This window comes from Hylobates moloch, unplaced genomic scaffold, assembly GCF_009828535.3.
Source record: "Hylobates moloch isolate HMO894 unplaced genomic scaffold, HMol_V3 SCAFFOLD_13, whole genome shotgun sequence".
NCBI classification, from domain to species: Eukaryota; Metazoa; Chordata; class Mammalia; order Primates; family Hylobatidae; genus Hylobates; species Hylobates moloch.
The window spans coordinates 40,988,360-41,016,190 of record NW_026652288.1 but is presented as its reverse complement, the minus strand read 5'-3'; the positions used below and the strand labels follow the sequence as shown (position 1 = coordinate 41,016,190).

General features: G+C 41.0%; 1 protein-coding gene and 1 pseudogene across 6 annotated transcripts in view; one reads left to right on the top strand and one right to left on the bottom strand.

Annotated features, from left to right (window-relative positions):
- The window catches only part of LOC116480806 (small ribosomal subunit protein uS17-like), a 165,197-nt pseudogene that overhangs the window by 59,331 nt on the left and 78,035 nt on the right, over nucleotides 1-27,831 (top strand).
- Nucleotides 1-27,831, bottom strand: part of CUNH12orf56 (chromosome unknown C12orf56 homolog) — a 103,184-nt gene that overhangs the window by 3,677 nt on the left and 71,676 nt on the right. For 2 of the 6 annotated variants that reach the window (XM_032173161.2, XM_058426657.1), the window contains 6 exons: nucleotides 18,449-18,555; nucleotides 17,161-17,250; nucleotides 9,116-9,239; nucleotides 6,734-6,808; nucleotides 6,337-6,411; nucleotides 2,058-2,236 (listed from right to left, as the gene is read on the bottom strand). In XM_032173161.2, coding sequence (XP_032029052.1) covers nucleotides 2,058-2,236; nucleotides 6,337-6,411; nucleotides 6,734-6,808; nucleotides 9,116-9,239; nucleotides 17,161-17,250; nucleotides 18,449-18,555 — 650 coding nt within the window. Of the gene's footprint in view, nucleotides 1-2,057; nucleotides 2,237-4,842; nucleotides 4,988-6,336; nucleotides 6,420-6,733; nucleotides 6,809-9,115; nucleotides 9,240-17,160; nucleotides 17,251-18,448; nucleotides 18,556-27,831 lie in introns of those variants that run through there. The other 4 variants (XM_058426658.1, XM_058426659.1, XM_058426656.1 and 1 more) reach the window with 4 other exon arrangements.

The following is a 27,831-nucleotide window of genomic DNA, read 5'->3' as shown; positions in this document are numbered from 1 at the left end:
TCCAGAATAGGCAAATCCATCACAACAGAAAGTAAATTAGTGGTTTCCAGGTGTTGGGAAGAGGAGAATATGTGGTGTGATTGCTTAATGGGTACTAAGTGTCTTTTGAGGTGATGAAAATGGTGTGCAATTAGATAGTTATGACAGTTGCAAAATATGGTGAATTTAAAAACTATGGAATTATGTATTTTAAAATGGTAGATTTCATACTATGTGAAATTTACCTTAATATATATATTTTTTTTAAGTGAGGATGTGCAGTAGGGAAGAGATGGGAATTCAGTTGTTTGGACCAACTCAGAGCCAAACAAATCGCTTTTATGGGAGTCACAATGGAACACCTCATGGAAGACAAAAAGTCAATGGCTGAGTGTGGTGGCTCACACCTGTAATCCTAGCACTTTAGGAGGCCAAGGCAGGTGAATCACTTGAGGCCAGGAGTTCGAGACCAGCCTGGCCAACATGATGAAACTCCATCTCTACTAAAAATACAAAAATTAGCTAGGCGTGGTGGTGCATGCCTATAGTCCCAACTACTCAGGAGGCTGAAGTGGGAGGGGGGATTGCTTGAGCCCAGGAGGCAGAGATTGTGATGAGCCGAGATCACAGCACTACACTCCAGCCTGGGCGACAGGGAGACCCTGTGTCAAAAAAAAAAAAAAAAAAAAAAAAAAAGTGTATATAAATTGGACTAGTTTTTTTTAAAAAAAGACAATCTAAGGCCGTAATTTATGTCTCCACATCCTTTTATGTCTTCATCCAAACAAACGACAAAGCTATGTCCGCTGTACCCTTTTCATCTTAAGTCAGAGACAACCTGGGTTTTCTCCTTAATAGGTGCTATGCAGGGCTGCACTGCTAAGTGCTCTTGGCTTTGGCAGCCTATAAATAGAAATGGAACCCCTGAGGTGCAGGAGAACAGGCTGGCAGATGAAGCCAATGCTGGCTACTGCTCTTTCTTACTGTTCTGTTACTGAGAGGGTTAAGTGAAACAAACAAAACCCCTGATAACCATGTTCATTAATTGTTACTCCTTTATCAATTGCTTCTGTCCAATAGCTCAATTGTAAGTCACAATCCATAATTTGTTATCCTCTTCAGTGAAGTTTATTACACTTTTTTTTTTTTTTTGAGGCGGAATCTCCCTCTGTTGCCCAGGCTGGAGTTTGTTGGCATGATCTCAGCTCACTGCAACCTCCGCCTCCCGGGTTCAAGTGATTCTCCTGCCTCAGCCTCCCGAGTAGCTGGGATTACAGGCGTGCACTACCATGCTCAGCTTATTTTTGTATTTTTAGTAGAGACGGGGTTTCACCATGTTGCTCAGCCTGGTCTCAAACTCCTGACCTCAAATAATCCACCCGCCTCAGCCTTCCACAGTGCTAGGATTACAGGCGTGAGCCACTGTGCCCAGCCAAGTTTATTACTCTTAATTAGTCATAGCAGGTTAAAATTATTACTACTTCTGTGAGATGCAGCTACAATAAAGACAATGAGTGACAAACCATTCTTCAAAGAGAGTTTGATGTTTCACTAGTCTTTTCTGGCCTGGGAATATACTTCAAATGGCAATGGTTCTTAGAGGTCCCCAAAATCCTACCCTTTTCACAGATCCAAGTGAAATATTATTAAAAACAAAAATAGGCCGGGCACGGTGGCTTACACCTGTAATCCCAACACTTTGGAAGGCTGAGGTGGGTGGATCATCAGGTCAGGAGTTCGAGATCAGCCTGACCAACATGGTGAGACCCTGTCTCTACTAAAAATACAAAAAAAAAAAAATCAGCCAGGCATGGTGGTGGGCGCCTGTAATCCCAGCTACTCAGGAGGCTGAGGCAGGAGAATTGCTTGAATCCGGGAGGCAGAGGTTGCAGTGAGCCAAGATTGCACCACTGTATTCCAGACTGGGTGACAGAGCAAGACTCCATCTCAAAAAAAAAAAAAAAAAGAATTCCCCATAAATACCTAATCTTCTAAATATTGGACCATGTTGCAGGTTTGCATGAAGTCAGAAATGAGTGAAATCTTACTGCAGATTAGATTCAGACATTTTTTCTTACCTGAATTCTTCTCTGTAGTTATTCCTAATATACTCAGCTAGAGTCCTGCTGTGCCGCAGACAGCTTTTGAGGATGTAAAATTGCTGGTACAACAGAACTGCTTGGCAGGGACTTAGCAGCTGAAATGAAGCTGAAAGCCCCCTCACCACTTGTTTCACAATACTGGCCACAAAAGTAATCTAGACAAGGAAAATACAGTTACATATAGGCCGTGTGCCACCCACAAAAGCAACTATTTCAGCTGGAGCTTCAACTACAAATCTAGACTGAAGCCCTCACTACCCTAACACCACTGTTGCAATGTTCCTCATTGAAATGGTATCCAACGTCAAATAAAAAGTATAGGAGGAAGCTGGGCGTGGTGGCTCACGCCTGTAATCCCAGCACTTTGGGAGACCAAGGCAGGTGGATCACGAGGTCAGGAGTTCGAGATCAGCCTGACCAACATGGTGAAACCCCCGTCTCTACTAAAAATACAAAAATTAGTCAGGCATGGTGGTGCATGCCTGTAATTCCAGCTACTCAGGAGGCTGAGGCAGGAAAGTTGCTTAATTCGGGAGGCAGAGACTGCAGTGAGCCACGATCATGTCACTGCACTCCAGCCTGGGCAACAAAGCAAGATCCCATCTCAAAAAAAAAAAAAAAAGTATAGGAGGCCAGATCAGGCACTGTGGCTCATCCGTAATCCCAGCTACTTGGGAGGCTGAGGCAAAAGAACTGCTTGAACGCAGAAGCAGCAGTTGCAGTGAGCCAAGATTGCACCACTGCACTCCAGCCTGGGCGAGTGCAAGTAATTACTCTTCTGTGTAATTACTATCCATAAATGTAGGCTTGTGTGAAAAGCAGAAAAGAACGCTAGTGCCTTTTCAAGTTCTAACCAACAGGTCACACTACACACCCATTAAATTAGTATCAGTAAAAATGTATTGCCTTTTGTATTGTAATATGTTGCAACTGGCCCTTCCCTACAGGTAGGGCAAGTAGGTGGAAGTGGATTTTTCCCATTCCGGACCATTTACATATGTTGGCAAAACATTATATATATATAGATAGATAGATAGATTAAACATATATTGCCTGGCAAACACAGCTTGAGCTGAGAGAGTCTGAGGCAGTAGAATAGAACAATGTTAATTAGCCCATTTAGAAATTAAATTTTTAACTTTTCTAGCACCTTTCTCTAACCAAGTAAGATAATGAGAGCTGACTGACATGCAGGTGCATAGCAATGATCCCAATTTCTTTGCTTGCAAATGTCTCTCTTATCATTTGTTTCTGCCCATACTGTTTAGAACTGGGTTAATATTGAAGCTTTCTTTTGCCAACCCTTCATCCTCACGTGCTTCATGGTCACAGACTAGCCTCATACTCAACCCAATTCCTTTGGTGAACCAACTTTAGAGGCTGGTAAAGAAACTTCCTTTTAGCCAGAATGCAGTGGCACATGCCTGTATTCCCAGCTACTTAGGAGGCTGAGGCAGGAGGATTGCTTGAGCCCAGGAGTTTGAGACCAGCCTGGGAAACATAGCAAGACCCCATCTCATTTTTAAAAAATTTTTAAAATAAATAAATGTGTCCAGGCACGGTGGCTCACAGCTGTAATACCAGCACTTTAGGAGGCCGAAGTGGGAGGATCACCTGAGGTCAGGAGTTTGAGACCAGTGTGGCTAACATGGCGAAACCCTGTCTCTACTAAAAATACAAAAATTAGCCAGTCGTGGTGGCGGGTGCCTGTAATCCCAGCTACTTGAGAGACTGAGGCAGGAGGATCACTTGAACCCAGGAGGCGGAGGTTGCAGTGAGCCGAGATCGTGCCACTGCACTCCAGCCTGGGTGACAAAGCGAGACTCCGTCTCCAATAAATATAAATAAATAAATAAATACATACATACATACATACATACATACATACATACATACATACCATGCAGGAAGGCTTACATGGGAAATAAAAGTAAAAAAAAAAAAAGACATAAATAAAAAGAAACCTCCCTGTTACATGAAGTCTGTAAAACCCAGATTTCCACACATCAGTCCATGTGATAAGGTCTGCAGCCACCACACAGAAAACAAAGGGGTCTTGCATCTTGCACATATGAGCTTCCATTGCTGTGAATGTCTATAACTTTCAAACATTCTGTGAAGTGGTCTGAGATTGGTTGGGGCCTGTGTGCTACTGAGGAAGACAAGTTCATGGGCTCAACCTCTGTAGAAGGCAGCTGCCTGTTCTACTGACAAATGTACCCTCTGACCCCAGCCAGCTTTGTGTAAACATATGTCATAGGGGTCTGACAAGAGAGTCTAGATCTCATAGGACAGACCCAATATCACTCTAGAGAAACAGCAGGGGACCACTGATGGTCCAACAGATGCATGTCCACATATGGAAAGAGAACAGGGCGGGCACAATGGCTCATGCCTGTAATAGCAATTTGGGAGGCCAAGGTGGACGATCACCTGAGGTCAGGAGTTCCAGACCAGCCTGAGCAACATGGCGAAACCCCATCTGTACTAAAAAATACAAAACTTAGCCGGGCATGGTGGCAGGCGCCTGTAATCCCAGCTACTTGGGAGGCTGAGGCAGGAGAATTGCTTGAATCTGGGAGGTGGAGGTTGCAGTGAGCTGAGATCGCAGCACTACTGCACTCCAGCCTGGGCAACAGAGCAAGACGCAACAGAGCAAGACTCTGTCTCAAAAAAAAAAAAAAAAAGAACATATTACCTCGTGTTCATCAGCAATGGAAATTTAGTTTACTCCTTTGAAGAGATTTCCAATTAAGTGTTTGTTGACTGAATGCATAAGTTTGAGGAGGTGAGAAGAGATTACGGGATAAAGCCTTTACTAGAATTAATTCAGCAGATATTTTACTGAACATTTATGGTGTGCCTAGCACAACAGACATAGCTTCTACCCTCACGGCACTGGCAGTCTGTTGGAAGAGAAAGATATTGTATCAGTTGTGATGGACTAGATTATGCTGTGGTAACAAACCTCCCAAAATACCAGCGCTTTGCTTGAAACAGCAAAGGTTGATTACTCATTCACACTGCATGTCCCAGAGGGGTCTGCAGGGCTCTGCTCACTGTAGTTACTCTTGGCCTTCAGCGGTCAGAGCAGCCACCTTGTGGGTGCTATGCCAAAGGAAAAGAGAATGCCAGGTGGCACACACTGGCTCTGAAAGCTTCTGCCCAGAAGTGACACAGGCCACTTCTGATCACATTTCTTTAGCCAAATCAGCCTCAGAGACTGCCCCCGCCCCACAATTTCACATGGAGAGGGAAGTGCAGTCCCACCATGTGCCCAGAAGGAGACAGAGACAGAATATGAGTGGGCACTAATGGCCGTGACACGGCAGAAGCAAATAATAACACAAACAAACGTAAACTGCAACAGTGACGAGGCCTATAAAGCAGGGGAAGAGGACACCATGCCATGCACTATTTGTGCCTCTAATGAGGGAATCTCCCCTGTCACGGGGGGCAGAGAAGCATCCTCCACTGCCACACCCCAGGAAGGGGCCCTGAGGCCTGAGGGATGAGTAGAAGTTGACCAGGTGAAAAAGGGAGGGAAAAGCATTTCCAATGGAGAGACAGATGCAATGGTACAGGTCCTGTGATGCAGCTGTGGGGAGGGGGGTGGTAGTGGGGAGAGGGATGGTGAGCAAGAGACCCACACAGCAGAGAGGCTGAGGGACCAGAGGCTATCAGCCATAGCATGCAGCGCCCTGTAGGCCATGTTAAGGAGTTTAGTTTTCATTCAGAAGGAAGAGTTATTGAGAGATTTGAAGCAAGGGATGACAATCAGATTTTTATTTCAAATGGATCCCTCAGCCTGTCTTCTGGTGGGAAGACAGGGACAGACCACTGAGATGTGATTGTAGCATCAAGGAAAGAAATGGTGATAATAGGAACTAGGATGGTGTCTGTGGGATAGAGCACACAGATGATCCCAAGTGTTAGATTCACGCTCACTATTTAAGGTAAACACCTTACCTAATTATGCAGCTAATAATTTAATATTCTGTTTTCTACATATATCTTAGAGTTTTTCATGAAATAACGTTCCCATTTAAGATATAATTTCAGTGCCTTAAACATTCAGGTCCAAAATGTAAAAACAATTTATTAATTAAATAATAAACTGTAAAATTTACACTTTGCTTCTGGTTGATAAACTTGATTACATCACAGGGAAAATGTGTGTTTTATTAATTAAGCACAAGAGTATCTGTTTAATTAGGCTTGAGGGGTGATTTTGTTTTGACTTCTAGATACTTACGATGGGAGGACAGCTTTGTAGAAAGGACATCATCCAGCTAATAGCAAACTTTGTGGATCCCAACCCGAGATTTCCCTAAAAGACTCAAGGAAATAAACAAGTTATATTCGTAAAGTTCAAGTTGTATATAAAAGCATACTCATTCTTAAATACATTTTTATCCTGATTAATCGAATACTTCAAATCGGTTTTGGAAAATAAACTAGATGAGCACTTAAGAGCAAAGGTCGTATCATTGAAATCAACCAGTTTTGGAGACCATCTCAAATACAAGCATTTTTGGTATATTATTAATCATATAACATAATCACATAATATACCTATATCATAATATATAATAGTCGTGTAATTTATAGTTACATAAAATGTTTAAAAATATAATTTTTAAAAATTGTACCTGCTGAAAGACAAGAAGTATCTCATATAAAAGTGCTGTAGCGGTATTTGTATACTCCAGAATAAGCTTCTGTAACTAGAATTTTCAAGAATAATCAATGTAATGTCATAAGCCAAGTCAGAAAATGATAATTTCCCTTGGTTCCCTTTAGGTACTTATACAATAATTTTTTTCTCTTTTTTTCGAGACAAGGTGTCATGCTGTCACCCAGGTGGGAGTGCAGTGCTGTGGTCATGGCTCTGTGCAGCCTCAAACTCCTGGGCATGAGCCATTCCTCTCACCTCTGCTTTCTCTGTAGCTGGGGCTACAGGTGCAAGATACCATGCTGGCTAATTTTATTTTTTTACTTTTTTGTAGAGATGAGGTCTCACTATATTGCCCAGGCTGGTCTCAAATTCCTGAGCTCAACCAATCCTTTCACCTCAGTCTCCCCAATAGCTAGGACTACAGGTATGTGCCACCACACCCAGGTAATTTTTGATTTTTTATTTTAGTAGAGACAGGATCTTGCTTGTTGCCCAGGCTGGTGTGGAACTCTTGGCCTCAAGCGATTCTCCCACCTCTGCCTCCTGAGTAGCTGGGATTCAGATGCAAGCTGTTATCCCTGGCTGGCCCACAGAATACTAAGACAAAAAATTGCATACTTGATTTGCAAAATCAATCAGATAAACAACCCTACTTCTTTTCAAGAATGTAGAAATACACTCCCCAGAGTTGAGGTGAGAGATTCTCTGGGGAATTTAGGCTTATGCCCAAATTAAACTAAGATTCCTTCTGTGGGATGGATAAATAGAGGGCTTAGGGATATTTCATTCCTCTCAAGAATTCCAAACTCCTCTTTACAATTACTATCCCTTTTCTTCTTTTCTTCATTTATTTGTTCAACAAACATGCATCAGACACCGTGCTAGGTGTTGGGGATGCAAGGGAGAACAACATAGACATGAGACCTGCCCTCATGGAACATGCAATCTAGTTGGGGAACAAATATCAAACGATCAAATAAACAAATGCATAATTATAAACTGAGACAAGGGCTATGAAAGAAATGTACAGGAAGTTAAGGGAGCTCTATAAAGGAAGACTAGTCTCATTTGGGGGTCAAGGAATGCTTCCCTCTGGCCCATATAATTCCTTACCTAGATTACAGCACTAGCTTCTTAATAGCCCTGCCTATCTGAGTCTTGCTTCCACCCCACTCTTTAATCCCTAATCCACCATTGAAAGTGGTATTGGAGACTCTCTATATGCAGTCTGTAATTATGTATTCATGGATATATTTGAATAACGTCTGTCTCTCCCAGCAGAGTAGAAACTAATGAAGGCAGGGGTCATGTCTGTTTTGCTTACTGTTTTGACCCTATGCCTAGCACACTGTTTGCTCTTAATAGATGCTCAATAAATATTTACTGACTGTGGCCGGGTGTGGTGGCTCATGCCTGTAATCCTAGCATTTTGGGAGGCCGAGGCAGGCAAATCGCTTGAGCCCAGGGATTTGAAACCAACCTGGGTAACATGACAAGACCCCATCTCTACAAAAAATACAAAAATTAGCCAGGTGTGGTGGCTCATGCCTGTAGTCCTAGCTACTCGGGAGTCTGAAGTGAGAGCATCACTTGAGCCTGGGAGGTCAAGTCTGCAGTGAGCCGAGATTGTGCCACTGCACTCCAGCCTGGGCAAAAGAGTGAAACCCTTTCTTAAAAAAAAAAAAAAAAAAATTACTGAGTGAATGACTAAATGAGTTTTCTAAAACGTAATTCTGACCATATATTTAAGAACTATCAAATCATGTTTCATCCTTTAAAAAAAATCTGTTAACCTGGCTCAAAATAAACTAATAATAAGTTGGTTTATTCTCTCAGAAGATATGCCTTCTAGGCAGTTTGATATTTCTAATGTCTTTGTACAACCTTAGAAAAACAAGTAACTGTTGCTGAGAATTTATACTGTTCATTTAGGTAGGAAAATGGTAAAGTATGAGAGTTAACCTTAAATCTCTAAGACAGTGATTTTTCACCCATTAGACCCCTGCTATGGAATTACATATACATCATATTTTGTACAGAGACAGACATAAACAGATTTATCAAATTTATAAAGAATGCTAATTACTTTCCTTAATATACATACCTTAAGACATATAAAAGGGATATATTAGTATTGACTGAATAGTTATTTTTTCCTTTTTCTCGACCCTCTAAATCTCTAAATCTACTTTAGACTGAATAGTTATCTAAGTTTTGAGGTTATGACAAAAGATCTACTCTTTGGTTTAATTATGTTTCTTTATTCTACGGTGTCATGGTCCACATTAAAAGAAGCCAGGGCCCCTATATATACATCTATAATATAATAGTTTACCCCCCCAAATTCTCATCTCACCTCAGCGTCAAAAGACATTCTGACTAAAGTTGAATCAGCCACCAACTGGATATCAAACACAGGACAAGATTTTGGAATCTGAGGCTCACTAATTAAAATTACCAAGAGATTAAATAGTGCTCCCCTGGAAAAAAATAAATAAAAGGCAATTAGTGAGCAAAGTGTTGAGAGGAAAAATGGTGAAGCCAAGTTTCAAACAGTGAATATAATTATGTTTAAAAGAATGAAGCATTGCAGACCATCCTTGACTGAAGTTTTGGACCCTTGGACATGCAAATGGATATCTAGAGATAAAAAATTAAAATGAAAATATAATTTCTTGGTCTTATGGCTCAGAGCAAGTGGAGTTCTAGAAGTGCACATAGCTTAGAAAGACTAGAAAATCTAGATTTAAGGGAGATTTGGGTAATTTCAATTATAGCATTATTTTCCAAAGGACTTTTTATGGATTGCTAATTCCAGACAATATTATAGTTAAAATAGATTCTGTGGTCAAAGGAGATAGGGGAAATACTTGGTTAAACCAAGTTCATCAGATGTGTTTACTACAGGACTTCTCAGAGGCTTTATATGCTAATATGCACTGTGTATCTCTGGGACAAAGCAACAGCATACAGCTCTTCTTTTTTCTTTTTTTAAGTTTGTTTGCTTGGGTTAGTTTTGGCACAGGATCTCATGATGTTGCCCAGGCTGGGCTTGAACTCCTGGACTCCAGTGATCCCCTGCCTCAGCCAAGTAGCTGAGATTACAGGCTTGAGCAACCACTTTCAGTTTTTACTTTTTTTAATTGATAATAAAAATTGTATGTATTTATGGCATACAACATGATGTTTTGAAATATGTATATACTGTAGACTGTGTACATATTTTATAAATCAAGTGAATTGACATATGCATTACCTCACATGCTTATTTTTATATAATGAGAACACAAAATCTATTGTCAGCAATTTTCAAGTATACAGGACTTTGTTATTAACTATAGTCACCATATTTGTATGATTGATCTCTGGAACTTCTTCCTCCTGTCTAACTGAAGTTTTGTACCCTTTGACCAACATCTCCCAATTCCACCCCGCCCCTAAGCCTCTGACAACCACCATTCTACACTCTGTTTTTATGAGTTTGCCTTTTTTAGATTCCATATATAAGTGAGATCATGCATGATCTCAAAAGTCAAACTAGTATTTGTCTTTCTGTGCCTGGCTTATTTCACTTAGCCTAATATCCTCCAGTTTCATCCATGTTGTCACAAATAACAAGACTTTATTTTTATGGCTGAATAATATTCCATTGTGTATATGTACCACATTTTCTTTATCCATTCACCCATTGCTGGACACTAAGTTTGCTTCCTTTTATTGGTTTTTGTTAATAATGTACAGTATTTCTTTTTTTAATATAAAAATGTTTAAACATAAAGATGGGGTCTTGCTTTGTTGCCCAGGCTGGACTTGAACCCCTGGCCTAAAGCAATCTGCCCACCTCAGCCTCTCAAAGTGCTTGGATGACAGGCATGAGCCGCTGCACCCAACTCCACCATTTCTTAAAATGCTTATTTGATTCCAAAAAACCTCAGATATTTTACTTTCCAATATGGGGTACTGTCCATTGATAACTCACTTAAATGTTACATGTGCATCCTGATGAGCTGGGTTAATAACACTATCTTCTCCTATTGGGTAGTATAACCCCTGTATGGTTGAAAAGCAGCTGAAGGCAGACTGCTAAAAACTCAGTTGCCTAATTGAAGACAATGTCAGAGTAGATTTGAGGGGTAGGAGTAGTAAAATAATTCAAAGATAAGACTATACAAAACTTCTCCATAACCATAAGCATTCCTTTCATAATGGAAAAAAGGAGAGTGAGTATAAATACCCTTGTTTAGTAGGATCTGAGGCTTTCTAATCTTTTTACAATCATTTAAATCATTACCATGATTAGACGCTCATGATTAACCTACACTCTAGTAAAAATACAATGCCCTTCCTATCTCCAAGTCAAAAAGCAAGTCTAGTTCTTATATTTGGAAAGAAGAATCATGTCAGTTAGTACATTTCTCACAAAAGCAGGATATACCCTACAGGGTATTTAATAATGTTTTATTCAGGCTATTTAAAATGGCCAATCTTACTTTTAGAAGACCCTTTTAAAATCAACAGAACACTCCCTTTAGAAGTGTTTCTTGATATTGTTTGAATTGGCATTCCATTCACTGTTTTATTTAATTATAGTCCTTTATTTTCAGTAACAGCTTATTTTCAAAGTATCATACATCCAAAGCAAAGAAAAAGAACTCTCAAATTATGGGTCATTTGCTATGATAACATGTGAATTCAACCCTAACAATACTAGGATATGAAAAAATATGGCACATTTCAAGAAAGTTACGGCAAAGTATGTTGAACTAATAAAATCTCCACTCATGAAAATAATAAAGAGGAAAATGCTGAAATGATTAACTGCTTTTTTATTTACCCAAGTGGAATTTAATTTGAAATCCACCCCTTCTGCCAATTCAATTTAAAATCCACTAGGACAATAATAGATAGAAGAAATTTTAATCAAAATGGTAGTTTCATCCTGAAAATAGAGATGACTTAGAGGATTGACATCACAGCCTTAAAAAGAGTCCCAACAGTTTAATACTTTATTGTTTAGGTTGTTATTATTTCTAATGTATGAATTTTGAATGTACTACAATATCTTTAAAAATACAGACTTTGAAGGCCACATTGATAGTCTCCTAAGTCAGTCTATGTTATTGTGGTGGGCGGAAATCTAACGTGGCTTCCAAAATTCCCAGCCTGCTGGTACAAACCCTATCAAATTCCTTCCCCTTAATTATGGGCAATACCTCTGAATATGTTTGTCTGTCACTCTTGTGATTATGTTATATGAAATGGGAAAGGTGAAGGGATTCTGAGAATATAATAAAGGCCCCTAATTAGCTGACTGTTGAGTTAATCAAAAGGAGATTATCCAGAGTAGGCTTGCTCTAATCAGGTGAGCCCCGAAAAAGAGATACTCTCCTGCGAAGAAACAAGCCACCCGAGTCCCACAGCTGTAAGGAAATTTAGTCTGCCAGCAACCACCCAAATGAGCTAGGAAGAGTCCCAAGCCTCACATGAGACTATGGCCCGGCCAACACCTCAACTGAAACCTTGCGAGACCCTGGGCAAAGGATCCAGTTAAGCTGTGCCCAGATTTCTGATCCACGGACACTGTGAGATAAGAAATACATGTTGTTTTAAGCCACTAAGTTTGTGATAATTTGTTATATGGCAATAGAAAACTAATACAATTTTGGCTGGGCAAGGCGGCTCATACTTGTAATCCCAGCACTTTGGGAGGCCGAGGTGGGTGGATCACCTGAGGTCAGGAGTTCAAGACCAGCCTGACTAACATGGTGAAACCCTGTCTCTACTAAAAATACAAAATTAGCAGAGCGTGGTGGTGCATGCCTGTAATCCCAGCTATTCAGGAGGCTGAGGCACAAGAATTGCTTGAACCCAGGGAGCGGAGATTACAGTCAGCCAAGATCGCACCATTGCACTCCAGCCCGGGCAACAGAGCAAAACTCCATCTCAAAAAAAAGAAAAAAGAGCCCAGGTGCAGTGGCTCATGCCTATAATCCCAGCACTTTGGGAGGCCAAGGCGGGTGGGTTGCCTGAGGTCAGGAGTTCGAGACCAGTCTGGCCAACATGGTGAAACCTCGTCTTTACTAAAAACATCTAAAAAATCAGCCGAGCTTGGTGGCACACACCTGTATCCCCAGCTACTTGAGAGGCTGAGGCAGGGGAATTGCTTGAACCAGGGAGGTAGAGGTTGCAGTGAGCCGAGATCACGCCATTGCACTCCAGCCTGGGCGACAGAGTGAGACTCCATCTCAAAAAAATAAAAGAAAAAAGAAAACTAATACAGTTTTATTAGATATTTACTGGGCTACGTAATACTATGGGGCACATGATTTGACCCTAGGGATATAAAAACTGGCTGAGAAAAGTTAATATTACAACCAGACTCTACTATAGCAATGTAATATATGTATTGAAGGACATGAAAAGGATTCGTAATATCAGGAAAGAGGCTTGATATAGGACGGCTGATGTGATCAAACCAAGTTAAAACAAAACAATTAAAGGCAATGCTTTTAAAGAAAAAGAACAAAGAAAACCCCATAAAAACAATACTTTACAACAGAGGTGACTAAGGATGATTTTTTTCAACTTGGAAACAGAAAGGTAGGGACCAAAAGGTGGAGAAAAAGGATAACAAGATTTAGTGGTAATTTTAATGCGGGAGAAGACAGAACTATCAAAAATAATGTTGAATCTCCATCTTGGAGATTAGGGAAATGGCAGTACTACCAATCGCACAAAGAAGTATTCGAGATGGGCACGGTGGCTCATGCCAGTAATCTCAGCACTTTGGGAGGCCAAGGTGGGCAGATCACTTAAGACCAGGAGTTTGAGACCAGCCCGGACAACAAAGTGAGACCTCGTCTCTACAAAAAAATAAAAAAATAAGAACTAGCTTGGCATGGTGTATTTTCTTGTTTGCTGTAAAGCAGAGCTCAGCAAACTATGGCCTGCAGGCCAAATCTAGCCTACAGCCTGTTTCTGTGAATAAAGTTTATCGGAACACAACTGCGTCCATTTGTTCATGTACTGTTTATGGCTGCTTTTGTGCTACAATGGCAGAACTGAGTAGATGCAGCACAGATTGTATGGTGTGATAAGCCAAAACTATTTTCTATATGACCTTTTACAGAAATGTTTGCCCACTCCTGCTACACAACATAATATGCCGGCTTGGCACAGTGTCTCACGCCTGTAATCCTAGCACTTTGGGGGTAAGACGGGGGCAGATCACTTGAGCCCAGGAGTTTGAGACCAGCCTGGACAACATGGCAGAACCCCATCTCTATGAAAAATACAAAAAAATTCGCAGGGCATGGTGGCACGTACCTGTGGTCCCAGCTACTGGGGAGGTGAGGATCACCTGAGCCCCAGGGAGGTCAAGGCTGCAGTGAGCCAAGATCGTGCCACTGCACTCCAGCCTGGATGAGAGTGAAACCCTATCTTAAAAAAAAAAAAGCAAAGAAAAAGATCATAATATGCCCATAGTCCCTGGCACATAGCAAGTGTGCTTAAGAAATATTAATTAATGAGGCAGGGTGCGGTGGCTCACACCTGTAATCCCAGCACTTTGGGAGGCCGAGGTGGGCGGATGACCTGAGGTTGGGGTTTGAGACCAGCCTGACCAACATGGTGAAACCCCATCTCTACTAAAAATACAAAATTAGCCGGGCATGGTGGTGCACGCCTGTAATCCCAGCTACTCGGGAGGCTGAGGCAGGAGAACCACTTGAACCTGGGAGGCAGAGGTTGCCATGAGCTGAGATCGTGCCATTGCACTCCAGCCTGGGCAACAAGAGTGAATCTCCGTCTCAAAAAAAAGAAAGAAAAATAAATATTAATTAATGAAATTAGGGCCCGGCATGGTGGCTCATGCCTGTAATCCCAGCTACTTGGGAGGCTGAGGTATGAGAATGGCGTGAACCCGCAAGGTGGAGGTTGCAGTGAACTGAGGTCGCACCCTGCACTCCAGCCTGGGCGATATGGTGAGACTCTATCTCAAAAAAAAAAAAGAATGAATGAAATTAGCCAAGTGTGGTGGCACATGCCTGTTGTCCTAGCCACTTGAGAGGCTGAGGTGGGAAGACTGCTTGAGACCAGAAGGTGGAGGGCTGGAAAAATATTACAGTTTTTATTCTTTCCCCTTGAGTGTTTTTGTCTGTTTTTCTTTTTTTCTTTTTTTAGAGACAGGGTCTCATTCTGTCACCCAGTGTATCACAGTAATAGCTGGCTGCAGCCTTGAACTTTGGCTCAACTGATCTTCCTGCCTCATCCTCCTGAGTAGCTGAGACTACAGGCATGTGCCACCATGCCCAACATTTTTTTTCCTAGAGATGGGGTCTCACTTTGTTGCCCAGGCTGGTCTCAAACTCCTGGCTTCAATTGATCCTCCCACCCTGGCCTCTCAAAGTGCTGGAATGACATGTTTTGACTATTTTAGAGTCCAAGGCTCTCATCATTTGCTCCACCCTTTTTTTTTTTTTTTTAAGAGACAAGGTCTCACTGTGTTGCCCAGGCTAAGTGCAGTGGTGTGATCATAACTTACTGCCGCCTGGAACATCTAGGCTCAAGTGATCTCTCCCTTCGGCCTCCTGAGTACTGGAATTACAGGTGTGCACCACCGTGTCTGGCTCATTCCTCTACCTTTTAATACAGTGGGTCTGGCTCATTCCTCCACCTTTTAATACAGTGGATTTAGATAAACAATTGATGAAAGTGGAAAAAAATAAGATTTTAGCCACAACATTGCCCAAGAATATAATTTAGAGTTTATAAATACATATTAAAAAATCAAGTGGCTGGGTGTGATGGCTTACACCTGTAACCCCAGCATTTTGGGAGGCCAAGGCGTGTGGATCTCCTGAGGTCAGGAGTTCAAGACCAGCCTGGCCAACATGGTGAAACCTCGTCTCTACTAAAAATACAAAAATCAGCTGGGCGTGGTGGTGGGCACCTGTAATCCCAGCTACTTGGGAGGCTGAGTCAGGAGAATCACTTGAACCCAGGAAGCAGAGGGTGCAGTGAGCTGAAATCGTGCCATTGCACCCCAGCCTGGGTGACAAGAGCAAAACTCTGTATCAAAATAAAATAAAATAAAATAAAAAATCAAGCAGACAGTATGCAAAACTGCAAATCAAAATCAAAAGACAAACAATGCTACTGTCCCCCCCGTACATTCTTCCATTCTTCCTTTTAATAACAGATGTCCTCATTACCATTCAAAACTAAGTTAGGCACATAGCTGTCCAACTACAGACACAGTTTCCAGCCTTTCCTGCAGCTAGGTGTGGCCATGTGCCTAAAGTTCTCACCAGGAGAATGTGAGCAGAAGTGTTACATGCCTTGCTTAAAGAGGAAGCTTGTTTGCCCTCTGCTTCTCTCTCTCTCTTTTTTTTTTTCTTTTTTAACTGGAATGCCCTCTATTTCTCTTTCTGCTTCCCACAGGGTATAATGAAGTCATCAAGGTCAGCCAGCTTCCACTATAAGGATAAAGACAACACGATAGCAGGCAACAGAGTAACAAAGGGGAAGAAAACCTAGGTCCCTGGCTCACCTTGTGTTTGAAAGCCTGAATATTTACTCTGAACTGTTATGTGAGAAAGATTTCATTTAAGATCTTCTTTGGGCCACATATTTTAGAGTATCTTTTTTTTTTTTTTTTTTTTTGAGACAGGGTTGCCCAGGCTACAGTGCAATGGTGTGATCTCAGCTCACTGCAACCTCTGCCTCCCAGGTTCAAGCCATTCTCATGCCTCAGCCTCCCGTGTAGCTGGGATTCCAAGCACGCACCACCATGCCCGGCTAATTTTTGTGTTTTTAGTAGAGACAGGGTTTCACCATGTTGGTCAGGCTGGTCACAAACTCCTGACCTCAGGTGATCCACCCGCCTTGGTCTCCCAAAGTGCTGGGATTACAGGCGTGAGCCACCGTGCCTGGCCTAGAGTGTCTTTATTACAGCAGCTCACCCTAGATATTAATAAACTCTCCAAAGTCATTTACTCTAAGGTCACATGATTATATTGTAAATGAGGCTACTATAACACCTGATTTTGCAATTTTTCTATTGTGTGGATATAAGGACACTCTGGGAAATTCTAGTGGAGATCCCCTGGCTTTTAATGTATGATGGGTCATTTGGTCTTTTTCAAGTTCACCAGACTAGGACAAAAAAAAATTATGCTGAGAAAATCTTTGTACCCTTAATAATCCAGAGAGACAGAGAGAACTCGGCCTGTGCCAATTAACCTGTTCATCACAGAAGGAGGGAGAAAAACAAAAGGGTGAAATATACTGGGAAGGGTGTTGAACAGGGAAGTTGGAGAATTACGTGCTTTGGAAGACACTCAACAAGAATAGTTAATGGGTTGCAACTACAAGGTCCCAATGTCTTCTAAAAGACCTTACTTCTTAGCTGCCAATGTGTTCAGGCGTGATGACTCAGTTTCTGTTTCTCTGAACATCAATACTAGGGTCTGTATAATTTCAATGCATGCCCTAGAAAATAAAATGATAAAAGTCAAAGAAATGGCATGATTTCATTAGAAGCTCAGAATTCCATGAAAGTAGTAATTTTTGCTAAAACTGCTTCCAGATATCCATACAGAAAAAAGTACAGGAAATAAATTTTGTACATCAAATTGCTAACATTGGTTAAGTGCCTACTCTGACTGCTACACAGTAAACACTCAAAAACATTTGCTGGTTGGGTGGAGTAGATAACACATTACTCGTGCTGTAATCTCAGCACTTTGGGAGGCCCAGGTGGGCAAATGGCCTGAGCCCAGGAGTTTGAGACCAGCCTGGGCAACATGGCGAAACCCCATCTTTACAAAAATTAGCTGAGGTGGAGCTCAGGAGGTCAAGGCTGCAGTGAGCCATGATCACACCACTGCACTCCAGCTTGAGGGACAGAGTGAGAACTTTTCTAAAAAAAAAAAAGAAAAAAATTGTTGAGTGAATGAATAGCTGGATGTCAGTACTAAATCATTTTTATATGTATCTCTTGTCCAAAATTTTTAGGATAATCACACACTGTTTTAAAATTATTGTTTAAATTTTTAATATTTTCAGAGAGGTAATATTTGGCTCAAAATGTCAATGGTAAAAAAGAGAATACAGTGAAAGCTGTCTCTCCTCCAGATACCCATTTTTCCCACTTTGGGACAACAAATATTACTAGTTTCTTGTGCATCCTTCCATTAAAATTAGAACAAAATGAGTTCTATTTTTTAAAATACACAGGAAGAGGCCAGGCATGGTGGCTCATATCTGTAATCCCAGCACTTTGGGAGGCTGAGGCAGATGGATCACCTGAGGTCAGGAGTTTGAGACCAGCCTGGCCAACGTGGTGAAACCCCGTTTCTACTAAAAATACAAAAATTAGCCAGGCATGGTGGTATATGCTTGTAATCCCAGTTGCTCGGGAAGCTGAAGCACGAGCATTGCTTGAACCCACGAGGCAGAAGGTGCAGTGAGCAAAGATCATGCCACTGCATTCCAGCCTGGGCAACAGAGCGAGACTCCGTCTCAAGAAAAAATAAATAAATAAATAAAAATAAAAATAAAATCCACAGGAAGAAAAACTTGCAGTGCCATTAATCATTAACACAGCATATATTTTGTCCAGTGTCTTCCATTTATCTTTAACACCCTAGCAAAAAAAAAAAAAAATCAATGATTAGTTAGTACTTACACCAGCTCATCAACCCTTTGGCTTTGATTTTGAAGTGCATTCTTATCCCTAGACTCCGGCAAGTACTCATGAAGTTTGTTTACTAGGAAATAGAAAAGGTCACTGGTCTGTGAAAGCAAGTGGGAAAAAAAGACAGTAATTAAGGTATCTGTTGTTAAAATTCTCTACTCTCATGTACTAAAAATACGAAGAAATAATTTGTCCTTTGATTAGAGAAGTGAATTACAATATCTCCCGTTAATACTAGCATAACCCAAATTGGAAACATACTTCTTACTTACAACCAAGAGACCACTGTCCTGGTGACCAGAGCAAGGGCTAGGGGGCGATGCTGGGAGATGCCGCTTAGGCCTGGCTTGACCATTAACCTTGAAGATCATCCAGAAGTAGGTGTGTAATCTCAGGCAACTCATTCAGTCACCTTGAAAAATGGGGCTCCTATAATTTCTGCCTTTCCAAAGTAATTTGGCCTTTGTGAGGATATAATGAATAATGAATAAGCAAGCTCTCGTTTTAAAATGTTTACTAACATAAAAACAAACGTACAGCACTAGGCTAGCTTATGGAAACGGTGCAGAACAATATTGATTCTTCTGGTAATACAGTGGAAATGTAGATTGCCAGTTCTGTCAAAATAAACACGACTTAGAGCTGGGGAACCCATTTTTTTGTGTTCCTGTCCAGTCTCATGAGAAATCGAGCATGAAAATAAGCGCTGGCCCATGAAATCAGGCAAGTCGGCATTAATGAGAAATGTAATGTAATTGCTTTTCTTTTCTATTCCTCTATTGTTCATTTTTTTCCCCAGGATTTTGGTTTACTAGTGACAATTTAGGCTTTTCATTTAGAAAGTGTATGTGTCCCCTTAGTCAGGTGATATGGCATGTGAAGAGGCTGGGAATGGCATGGAGAAAGGAAAAAGAGGAAGAGGAGCAGGATGTTTACCAGATACTCTCAGAAGTGCTTGGGCTTTGAAAGAAGGAAGGACTTGGCCAGGCGACGGCTCATACCTGTCAGCCCAGCACTTTGGGAGGCCGAGGCGGGCAGATCACTTGAGGTCAGGAGTTTGAGATTAGCCTGGCCAACAGGGCAAAACCCCGTGTCTACTAAAAATACAAAAATTAGCTGGGTTTGGTAGCATGCACCTGTAATCCCTAATCCCAGCTACTTGGGAGGGTGAGGCAGAAGAATCACTTGAACCTGGGAGGTGGAGGTTGCAGTGAGCTGGGATTGCACCACTGCACTCCAGACTGGGCAAGAGTGAGTGAGACTCCATCAAAAAACAAGAAGAAGAAGAAGGAGAAGGAGAAGAAGAAGAGGAGGAAGAGGAAGAGGAAGAAGAAGAGGAGGAGGAGGAGGAAGAGGAAGAGGAAGAAGAGGAAGAGGAAGGAGAAGAGGAGGAAGGGGAAGGGGAAGGGGAAAGGGAAGAAGAGGTGCTTGGGCTTACCCAGTGCCTGATAAATTAGCATAGTGTGGCAGTTTTACAAACTGACCCTGGAGTTATATTCTTTGAGCTCAAATCCCAGCTCTGCCACTGGGCAGTTGTGTGACATTTGCCCAGTTACTTATACTCCCTGTTGCTCAGTTTCTTTGTCTTTCAAATGGGGTTAATAATATCACCTCATAGGGTTGATATTACGTTTAAATAAGATAGTATGTATTTGTAAAGCTTCAACAGTGCTTAGCACATAACAAGTGTTTAATAAGTATCACTTGTTATTATGACTTCCCACCTGCTCACTGATTCATGAATTTTCACTGATAAAATATCATGCATCTACCTGAAACAACATGGAAGAATCTCAAAAATATTATGCCAAAAGAAGCCAAATGCAAAAGAGTACTTAGTGCAGAATTCCATGTAAGTGCAATGCTAAGAGAGGCAAAATGAATCTACAGTGACAGAAAGCACATCGATTGTTGCACAAGACCAGGAGTGTGAGAGAACTGGCGGCCAAAGGGCACAAGGTGAAATTCTGGAGTGACAGAGATGCTCTAAATCTTGATTGAAGTAGCGTTAATAGTTATATGAATAGAGACATTTGTCAAGACTCTTCAAACTGTATCTTTAAATATGGGTGCATTTTATTTCATGTAAATTATACTGCAATAATTTCTTCAAAGAAGATAGATGGATGGCCAATAAGCACATGAAAGATGCTCAACAGCACGAATCATTAGGGAAATGCAACTCGAAAGTACAATGAGAGATCATCCCACACCCATTAGGATAGCTACGATTTTAAAAAAAAACCCACAAAATAGCAAGTGTTGGCAAGGATGTAGAGGAATCAGAACCCTTATATACTGTTGGTGGGAGTAGAAAATAGCACAGACACTGCAAACCAGTATGGTGGTTCCTCAAAAATTTAAATATAGAATTACCATCCAATCTAGCAATTCCATTTCTGGGTATATACCCAAAAGAATTGAAAGCAACGTCTTAAAGAGATATCTTGCATACCAATGTTCATAGCTGCATTACTCACAACATCTAAAACATGGAAGCAACCCAAGTGTCCATTGACAGATGAATAGATAAGGAAAATGTAGTCTATACATACAATGGAATATTATCCAGCCTTAAGAAAGGAAATTCTGATACATGCTACAACATGGATTAAACTTGAGAACATTATGCTAGGTGAAATCTCAGTCACAAAAAGACAAGTACTATATCATTCCAACTATATGAGGTACTTAGAATAGTCAAAATCACAGAGACAGAAAGTAGAATGGTGGTTTCCAGGGCTGTGGTTTGAGGAGGTGGGATGGGGGAAAGAAATGGAAAGTTGTTGCTTAATGGGTAGAGAGTTTCAGTTTTGTAAGATGAAAAGTGTTCTGGAGATGATGGTGTTGATGGCTGCACAACATTGTGAATAAACTTGACACCACTGAAATGTATGCTCAACAATAATTAAGGAAGTAAATTTTGTGTTATGTATGTTTTGCCACAATTTTTAAAAATGGGAAAAAAATCATATGAAGAAAAAACAATTTTTTTTTTTTTTTTGAGATGGAGTCTTGCTCTGTCGCTCAGGCTGGAGTGCAGTGGCACGATCTTGGCTCACTGCAACCTCCACATCCTGGTTTCAAGTGATTTCCTGTCTGGGATTACAGATGCACGCCACCACGCCTGGCTAATTTTTGTATTTTTAGTAGAGACGGGGTTTCACCATGCTGGCCAGGCTGGTCTTGAACTCCTGACCTCAGGTGAGCCACTCGCCTCGGCCTCCCAATGTGCTGGGATTACAGGCATGAGCCACTGTGCCCGGTGGAAAAAATTTAAACTAGAAAAAGAACATAGATAACTGTTTTATCTACTCATTTATTCATTCACTGAATGCATAATTATTGATTGCCAGCTATGTGGCAGGTATGCTAGATAATGAGATAACATCTTGAGCAAAACGGACAAACAGACATGTGTCTGTTCTTCTGAAACTTGGAGTTTAGTCAATCTATGAAAAAGTGTTCTCAGCCTGTGTAATCTCACGCCTGTAATTCCAGCACTTTGGGAGGCCGAGGCAGGTGGATCATTTGAGTCCAAGACCAGCCTGGGCAACATGGTGAAACTCCTTCTCTACAAAAAATACAAAAATTAGCCCAGCAAGGTGGCATTTGCCTGTAGTCTCAGCTACTCGGGAAGTACTCAGCTACTTGGGAAGTATTCAGCTACTCAACTACTTCAGCCCAGGAGGCAGAGGTTGCAGTGAGCCAAGATGGTGCCACTGCACTTCAGCGTAGGTGACACAGTGAGACCCCATCTCAAAAAAAAAAAAAAAAAATGAAAACCTATTCTCATAATTTAAATTTTACCTTCAATAAAATTAAAAAATAAAGACCACTTAAAAGAAAAAAGTATGCCTCAATAAAGTTCATTTTAAAAGAGAGGGAGAAAACTATACATAATATATATTTTTACATCTATAATATATATCACTCTATATTATAGTGTATCTATAATTTTTATATCCATAATATGTACATTATATATGTGTATAATTTTCCATCCTATTACAGGAACCAAAAATTAGAGATGCCTGTGATGGTTAATTTTAGGTGTAAACTTGGCTACATTAGGAGTACCTAGAGAACTGGTAAAGCATTATTTCTGTTATGTCTATGAAGGTATTTCCAGAGGAGACTGGCATGTGAGTTGGAGAACTGAGTGGTTCTGTCTCTCTGGAGAATTCTAATACAGATTTTGGTACCAGAAGTGGAATTGTTGCTATAAGGAATACCTAAAAATGTGGAAGTGGCTTTGGAATTGGTTAATGGATAGAGGCTCGAAGAATTTGGAGGAGCAACCTAGAAAAAGCCTAGATTGCAATAATTGGAGCCTTAAGGGTGATGCTGGTGGGGGCTCAGAGAAAGAGGACGGCTGTAGGGAAAGTCTGAAACTTCTTAGACATTTCTTAAGTGAAAGAGTGAAAGATTATTCTCCAGCTTTAAGACACTGTTATTTTCCCTGTTGGATTTTGGACTTACTTGGCCCTTTCCTCTTGCTTATATCCTCCTTTTGGAATGGGAATGTCTATCCTCCACACATCCCACCACTGTATTTTGTAAGTAGATAACTTGTCTTGATTTACAGGCTGACAACTGGAGAGGAATTTGCCTCAGGATGAATCCTGCCTTGAGTCTCACCCATACCTGATTTAGATGACAATTGGTAATTTGGACTTATGAGTTGATGCTGGAATGAATTAAGATTTTTGGAGCTATTGGGATGGAATAAATGTATTTTGTATGTAAAAAAGACATGAATTTTGGGGGCCAAGAGCAGAATGCTGTGGTCTGAATGTGTCCCCCAAAGTTCATGTCTTAGAAACTAATCCCCAATGCAACAGTGTTGAGAGGTGAGACCTTTAAGAGGTTGATTGGGTCATGAGGCTTCTGCCCTCATAAATGGATTAATGTCATTATTGTGGGAGTGGGTTTCTGATAAAAAGATGAGTTTGGCCCCCTTTCACCCTTTTTTTTTTTTCTGCATGCTCTTTTGCCCTTCTGCCTTCTCATGGGATGACACAAGAAGACCCTCACAAGATGCTAGCACCTTGATATTGGACTTCCCTGTCTCCAGAACTGTGATAAATACATTCATTTTCTTATAAATTACCAAGTTTGTGATACTCTGTTATAGCAACACAAAACAGGCTAAGACAATGGCCCTAATCTCTCCACCCCAGTATGGCTTTCTAAGGGAGCTTCACAGAACGTATGTTTTCCAAGAAATATAGCATAAAGTTGAAAAACCACTGTTCTAGCTTAAGGCTATGATAACAATTTAAATTAAAAAATCTTAAAGGATGTTGACTTTTATTAGTCATATATGCTAATTTTGTGAAAACAAATCTGAGGATAGATTTTGGTTGTGGATTAGACAGAAGAACATAAGGCTACTGGGTTTGATGGCATGGTTGGGGATAGGGCCAAGGGGGACTCCACTGAAGTGTAGAAAGACCCCAAATAGAGAGACTACCCATTTATTTTTTTTTCTTTTTTTTATTATACTTTAAGTTCTGGGGTACGTGTGCAGAATATGAGTTTTGTTATACACGTGCCATGGTGGTTTGCTGCACCCATCAGTCTGTCAGCTACATTAGGTATTTCTCTTAATGCTATCCCTCCCCTACCCCCCCATCCCCCGACAGGCCCCAGTGTGTGATGTTCCCCTCCCTGTGTCCATGTGTTCTCATTGTTCAACTCCCACTTATGAATGAGAACATGAAGAACATGTTTGGTTTTCTGTTCTTGTGTTAGTTTGCTGAGAATGATGGTTTCCAGCTTCATCCATGTCGCTGCAAAGGACATGAACTCATCTTTTTATGGCTGCACAGTATTCCATGGTGTATATGTGCCACATTTTCTTAATCCATCTATCACTGATGGACATTTGGGTTGGTTCCAAGTCTTTGCTATTGTGAATAGTGCCGCAATAAACATACATGTGCATGTGTCTTTATAGCGACATGATTTATAATCCTTTGGGTATATACCCACTAATGGGATTGCTAAGTTAAATGGTATTTCTAGTTCTAGATCCTTGAGGAATCACCACACAGCCTTCCACAATGGTTGAACTAATTTACACTCCCACCAACAGTGTAAAAGCATTCCTATTTCTCCACATCCTCTCCAGCACCTGTTGTTTCCTGACTTTTTAATGATCACCATTCTAACTGGCGTGAGATGGTGTCTCATTGTGGTTTTGATTTGCATTTCTCTAATGACCAGTGATGATGAGCTTTTTTTCATATGTTCATTGGCTGCACAAATGTCTTCTTTTGAGAAGTGTCTGTTAATATCCTTTGCCCACTTTTTGATGGGGTTGTTTTTTGCTTGTAAATTTGTTTACATCCTTTGTAGATTCTGGATATTAGCCCTTTGTCAGATGGATAGATTGCAAAAATTTTCTCTCGTTCTGTAGGTTGTCTGTTCACTCTGATGATAGTTTCTTTTGCTGTGCAGAAGCTCTTTAGTTTAATTAGATCCCATTTGTCAACTTTGGCTTTTGTTACCATTGCTTTTGGTGTTTTAGACATGAAGTCTTTGCCCATGCCTATGTCCTGAATGGTATTGCCTAGGTTTTCTTCTAGGAATTTTATGGTTTTAGGTCTTACGTTTAAGTCTTTAATTCACCTTGAGTTAATTTTTGTATAAGGTGTAAGGAAGGGGTCCAGTTTCAGTTTTCTGCACATGGCTAGCCAGTTTTCCCAATACCATTTATTAAATAGGGAATCCTTTCCCCATTGCTTGTTTGTGTCAGGTTTGTCAAAGATCAGACGGTTGTAGATGTGTGGTGTTACTTCTGAGGGCTCTGTTCTGTTCCATTGGTCTATATATCTGTTTTGGTACCACTACCATGCTGTTTTGGTTACTGTAGCCTTGTAGTATAGTTTGAAGTCAGGTAGCGTGATGCCTCCAGCTTTGTTCTTTATGCTTAGAGTTGTCTTGGCTATGTGGGCTCTTTTTTGGTTCCATATGAAGTTTAAAGTAGTTTTTTCCAATTCTGTGGAGAAAGTCAATAGGTAGCTTGATGGGGATAGCATTGAATCTATAAATTACTTTGGGCAGTATGGCCATTTTCACGATATTGATTCTTCCTATCCATGAGCATGGGATGGTTTTTCCATTTGTTTGTGTCCTCCCTTATTTCCTTGAGCAGTGGTTTGTAGTTCTCCTTGAAGAGGTCCTTCACATTCCTTGTAAGTTGTATTCCTAGGTATTTTATTCTCTTAGTAGCAATTGTGAATGGGAGTTCACTCATGATTTAGCTCTCTGTCTGTTATTGGTGTACAGGAATGCTTGTGATTTTTGCACATTGATTTTGTATCCTGAGACTTTGCTGAAGTTGCTTTAATAAGCTTAAGGAGATTTGGGTTGAGACGGTGAGGTTTTCTAAATATACAATCATGTCATCTGTGAACAGAGACAATTTGACTTCCCCTTTTCCTATTTGAATTATTTCCTTCTCCATTCACTTTGGCCTTTCATTTTTGATAACTGAATTAGAAGATCTGTTTTAGCCCTGGTAAGAACATTATATTAAATAATGGCTGCAGTGTTTTCAAGTATAAAACAGATCATGAAAGCTTCATTTTTAGACATTGGATTAGGTTAATATTTCACAAGAGAACAGATTTGCAATTCAATATGAATAGCTTACAGCACCTGGAATATGCATGCATTGTGTTTGGCCTGAGGGAGAATACAAAGGTAAGTAAGACATATACTTGTCCTAAAGAAGCTTTTAGCATATTATGATAAATAAGAAAAATGTGCCAATCACTATAGTAAAAGGGAGGATATCTGTGCTAATTCTCGATGGTAGAAACTGTATCATAATCATGCTATATTTCTAATACCTATCACCAAGCCTCACCCAGATTAGGCATGAAACCTGTCTGTTAATTGTTAAAGAGGAAGTGCTATGAAAGATGTCGTAGAACTACATTGTTTAACTTGGTAGCTACTGGCCATAAGTGGCTATTTAAATTAATTTAAATTTAATAAAATTAACATTTTACTTTTTTAGTCACTAGCCACATTCAAGTGCTTAATAGCCACATGTGGCTAGTGTCTGCTGTATTGAACAATGCAGATTATAAAACTTCAAACAAAGTTCTATGGCATGGAATTGACAGAGAAGATCGAAAGGAGGAAGTTACTAAAGTTCCCCCTTCGGCATGACAGGAAAGGCAGAAAATGGCATTTGAGATGAGCCTTGATGAATGGGTATGATTTTTAACAAGAGAAATTAGAAGAACAGTATTCTATAGAAAGCAAACGGCCGGGCGCGGTGGCTCACGCTTGTAATCCTAGCACTTTGGGAGGCCGAGGCGGGCGGATCACGAGGTCAGGAGATCGAGACCACGGTGAAACCCCGTCTCTATTAAGAATACAAAAAGTTAGCCGGGCGTGGTGGCGGGCGCCTGTAGTCCCAGCTACTTGGAGAGGCTGAGGCAGGAGAATGGCGTGAACCCGGTCACGAGGTCAGGAGATCGAGACCACGGTGAAACCCCGTCTCTATTAAGAATACAAAAAGTTAGCCGGGCGTGGTGGCGGGCGCCTGTAGTCCCAGCTACTTGGAGAGGCTGAGGCAGGAGAATGGCGTGAACCCGGGAGGCGGAGCTTGCAGTGAGCCGAGATTGCGCCACTGCACTCCAACCTGGGCGACAGAGCGAGACTCCGTCTCAAAAAAATTAAAAAAAAAAAAAAAGAAAGCAAACATCAGGGAGAAAGGAGAGCTAAGGAGAACAGGTGTCCAAGTTATCCCACATGGCTCAATCTTGTAGAGGACAGAGGTGAGAGAGAAGATGAAGTGGCAGGTCAGGTCTGTGAGTCCTAACCTTACTCTCTTTCTCTCCATCCTTTTTTTGTTCCACAGCCTAGGCCACAGGTATCAGGCCTGTTTTTAAATTGAAGATGTTTAAATGACCTCCAGACTAACACTGGTGCTGATCCCATTAAGAATACACATCAACATCCTTCTTAATCTAACCCTTAAGTGGTATTTCAGTTCTCCTACCTAGACATGCATTTTAAATCCAGTCCCTGATTGTGTCCAGTGTATGTGGGTGGACTTCCCCTTTGAGCACTGTCCTAAGTCCTTTCCCAGTCCTCTCCTAACTGCTGGCTTTACTCTTGACAATCTTTATGTCCTCACATTCCATAAAACCCTGTCCCCACACCCTAAACAAGCAGATCTTCCTGGTGCCAAGTGTTTGTGCAGACATCGGGGTGTAATTCACCCACATGCTAAAATATCCTGATATTTCATTTTGCTCACTCTTATGTAGAGATCACTCTCACCTTTGGGCCCTGTGCCTTTTCCATGAGCATCTACATCTGGATTCATTTTCCCAGTGCCCACCTTA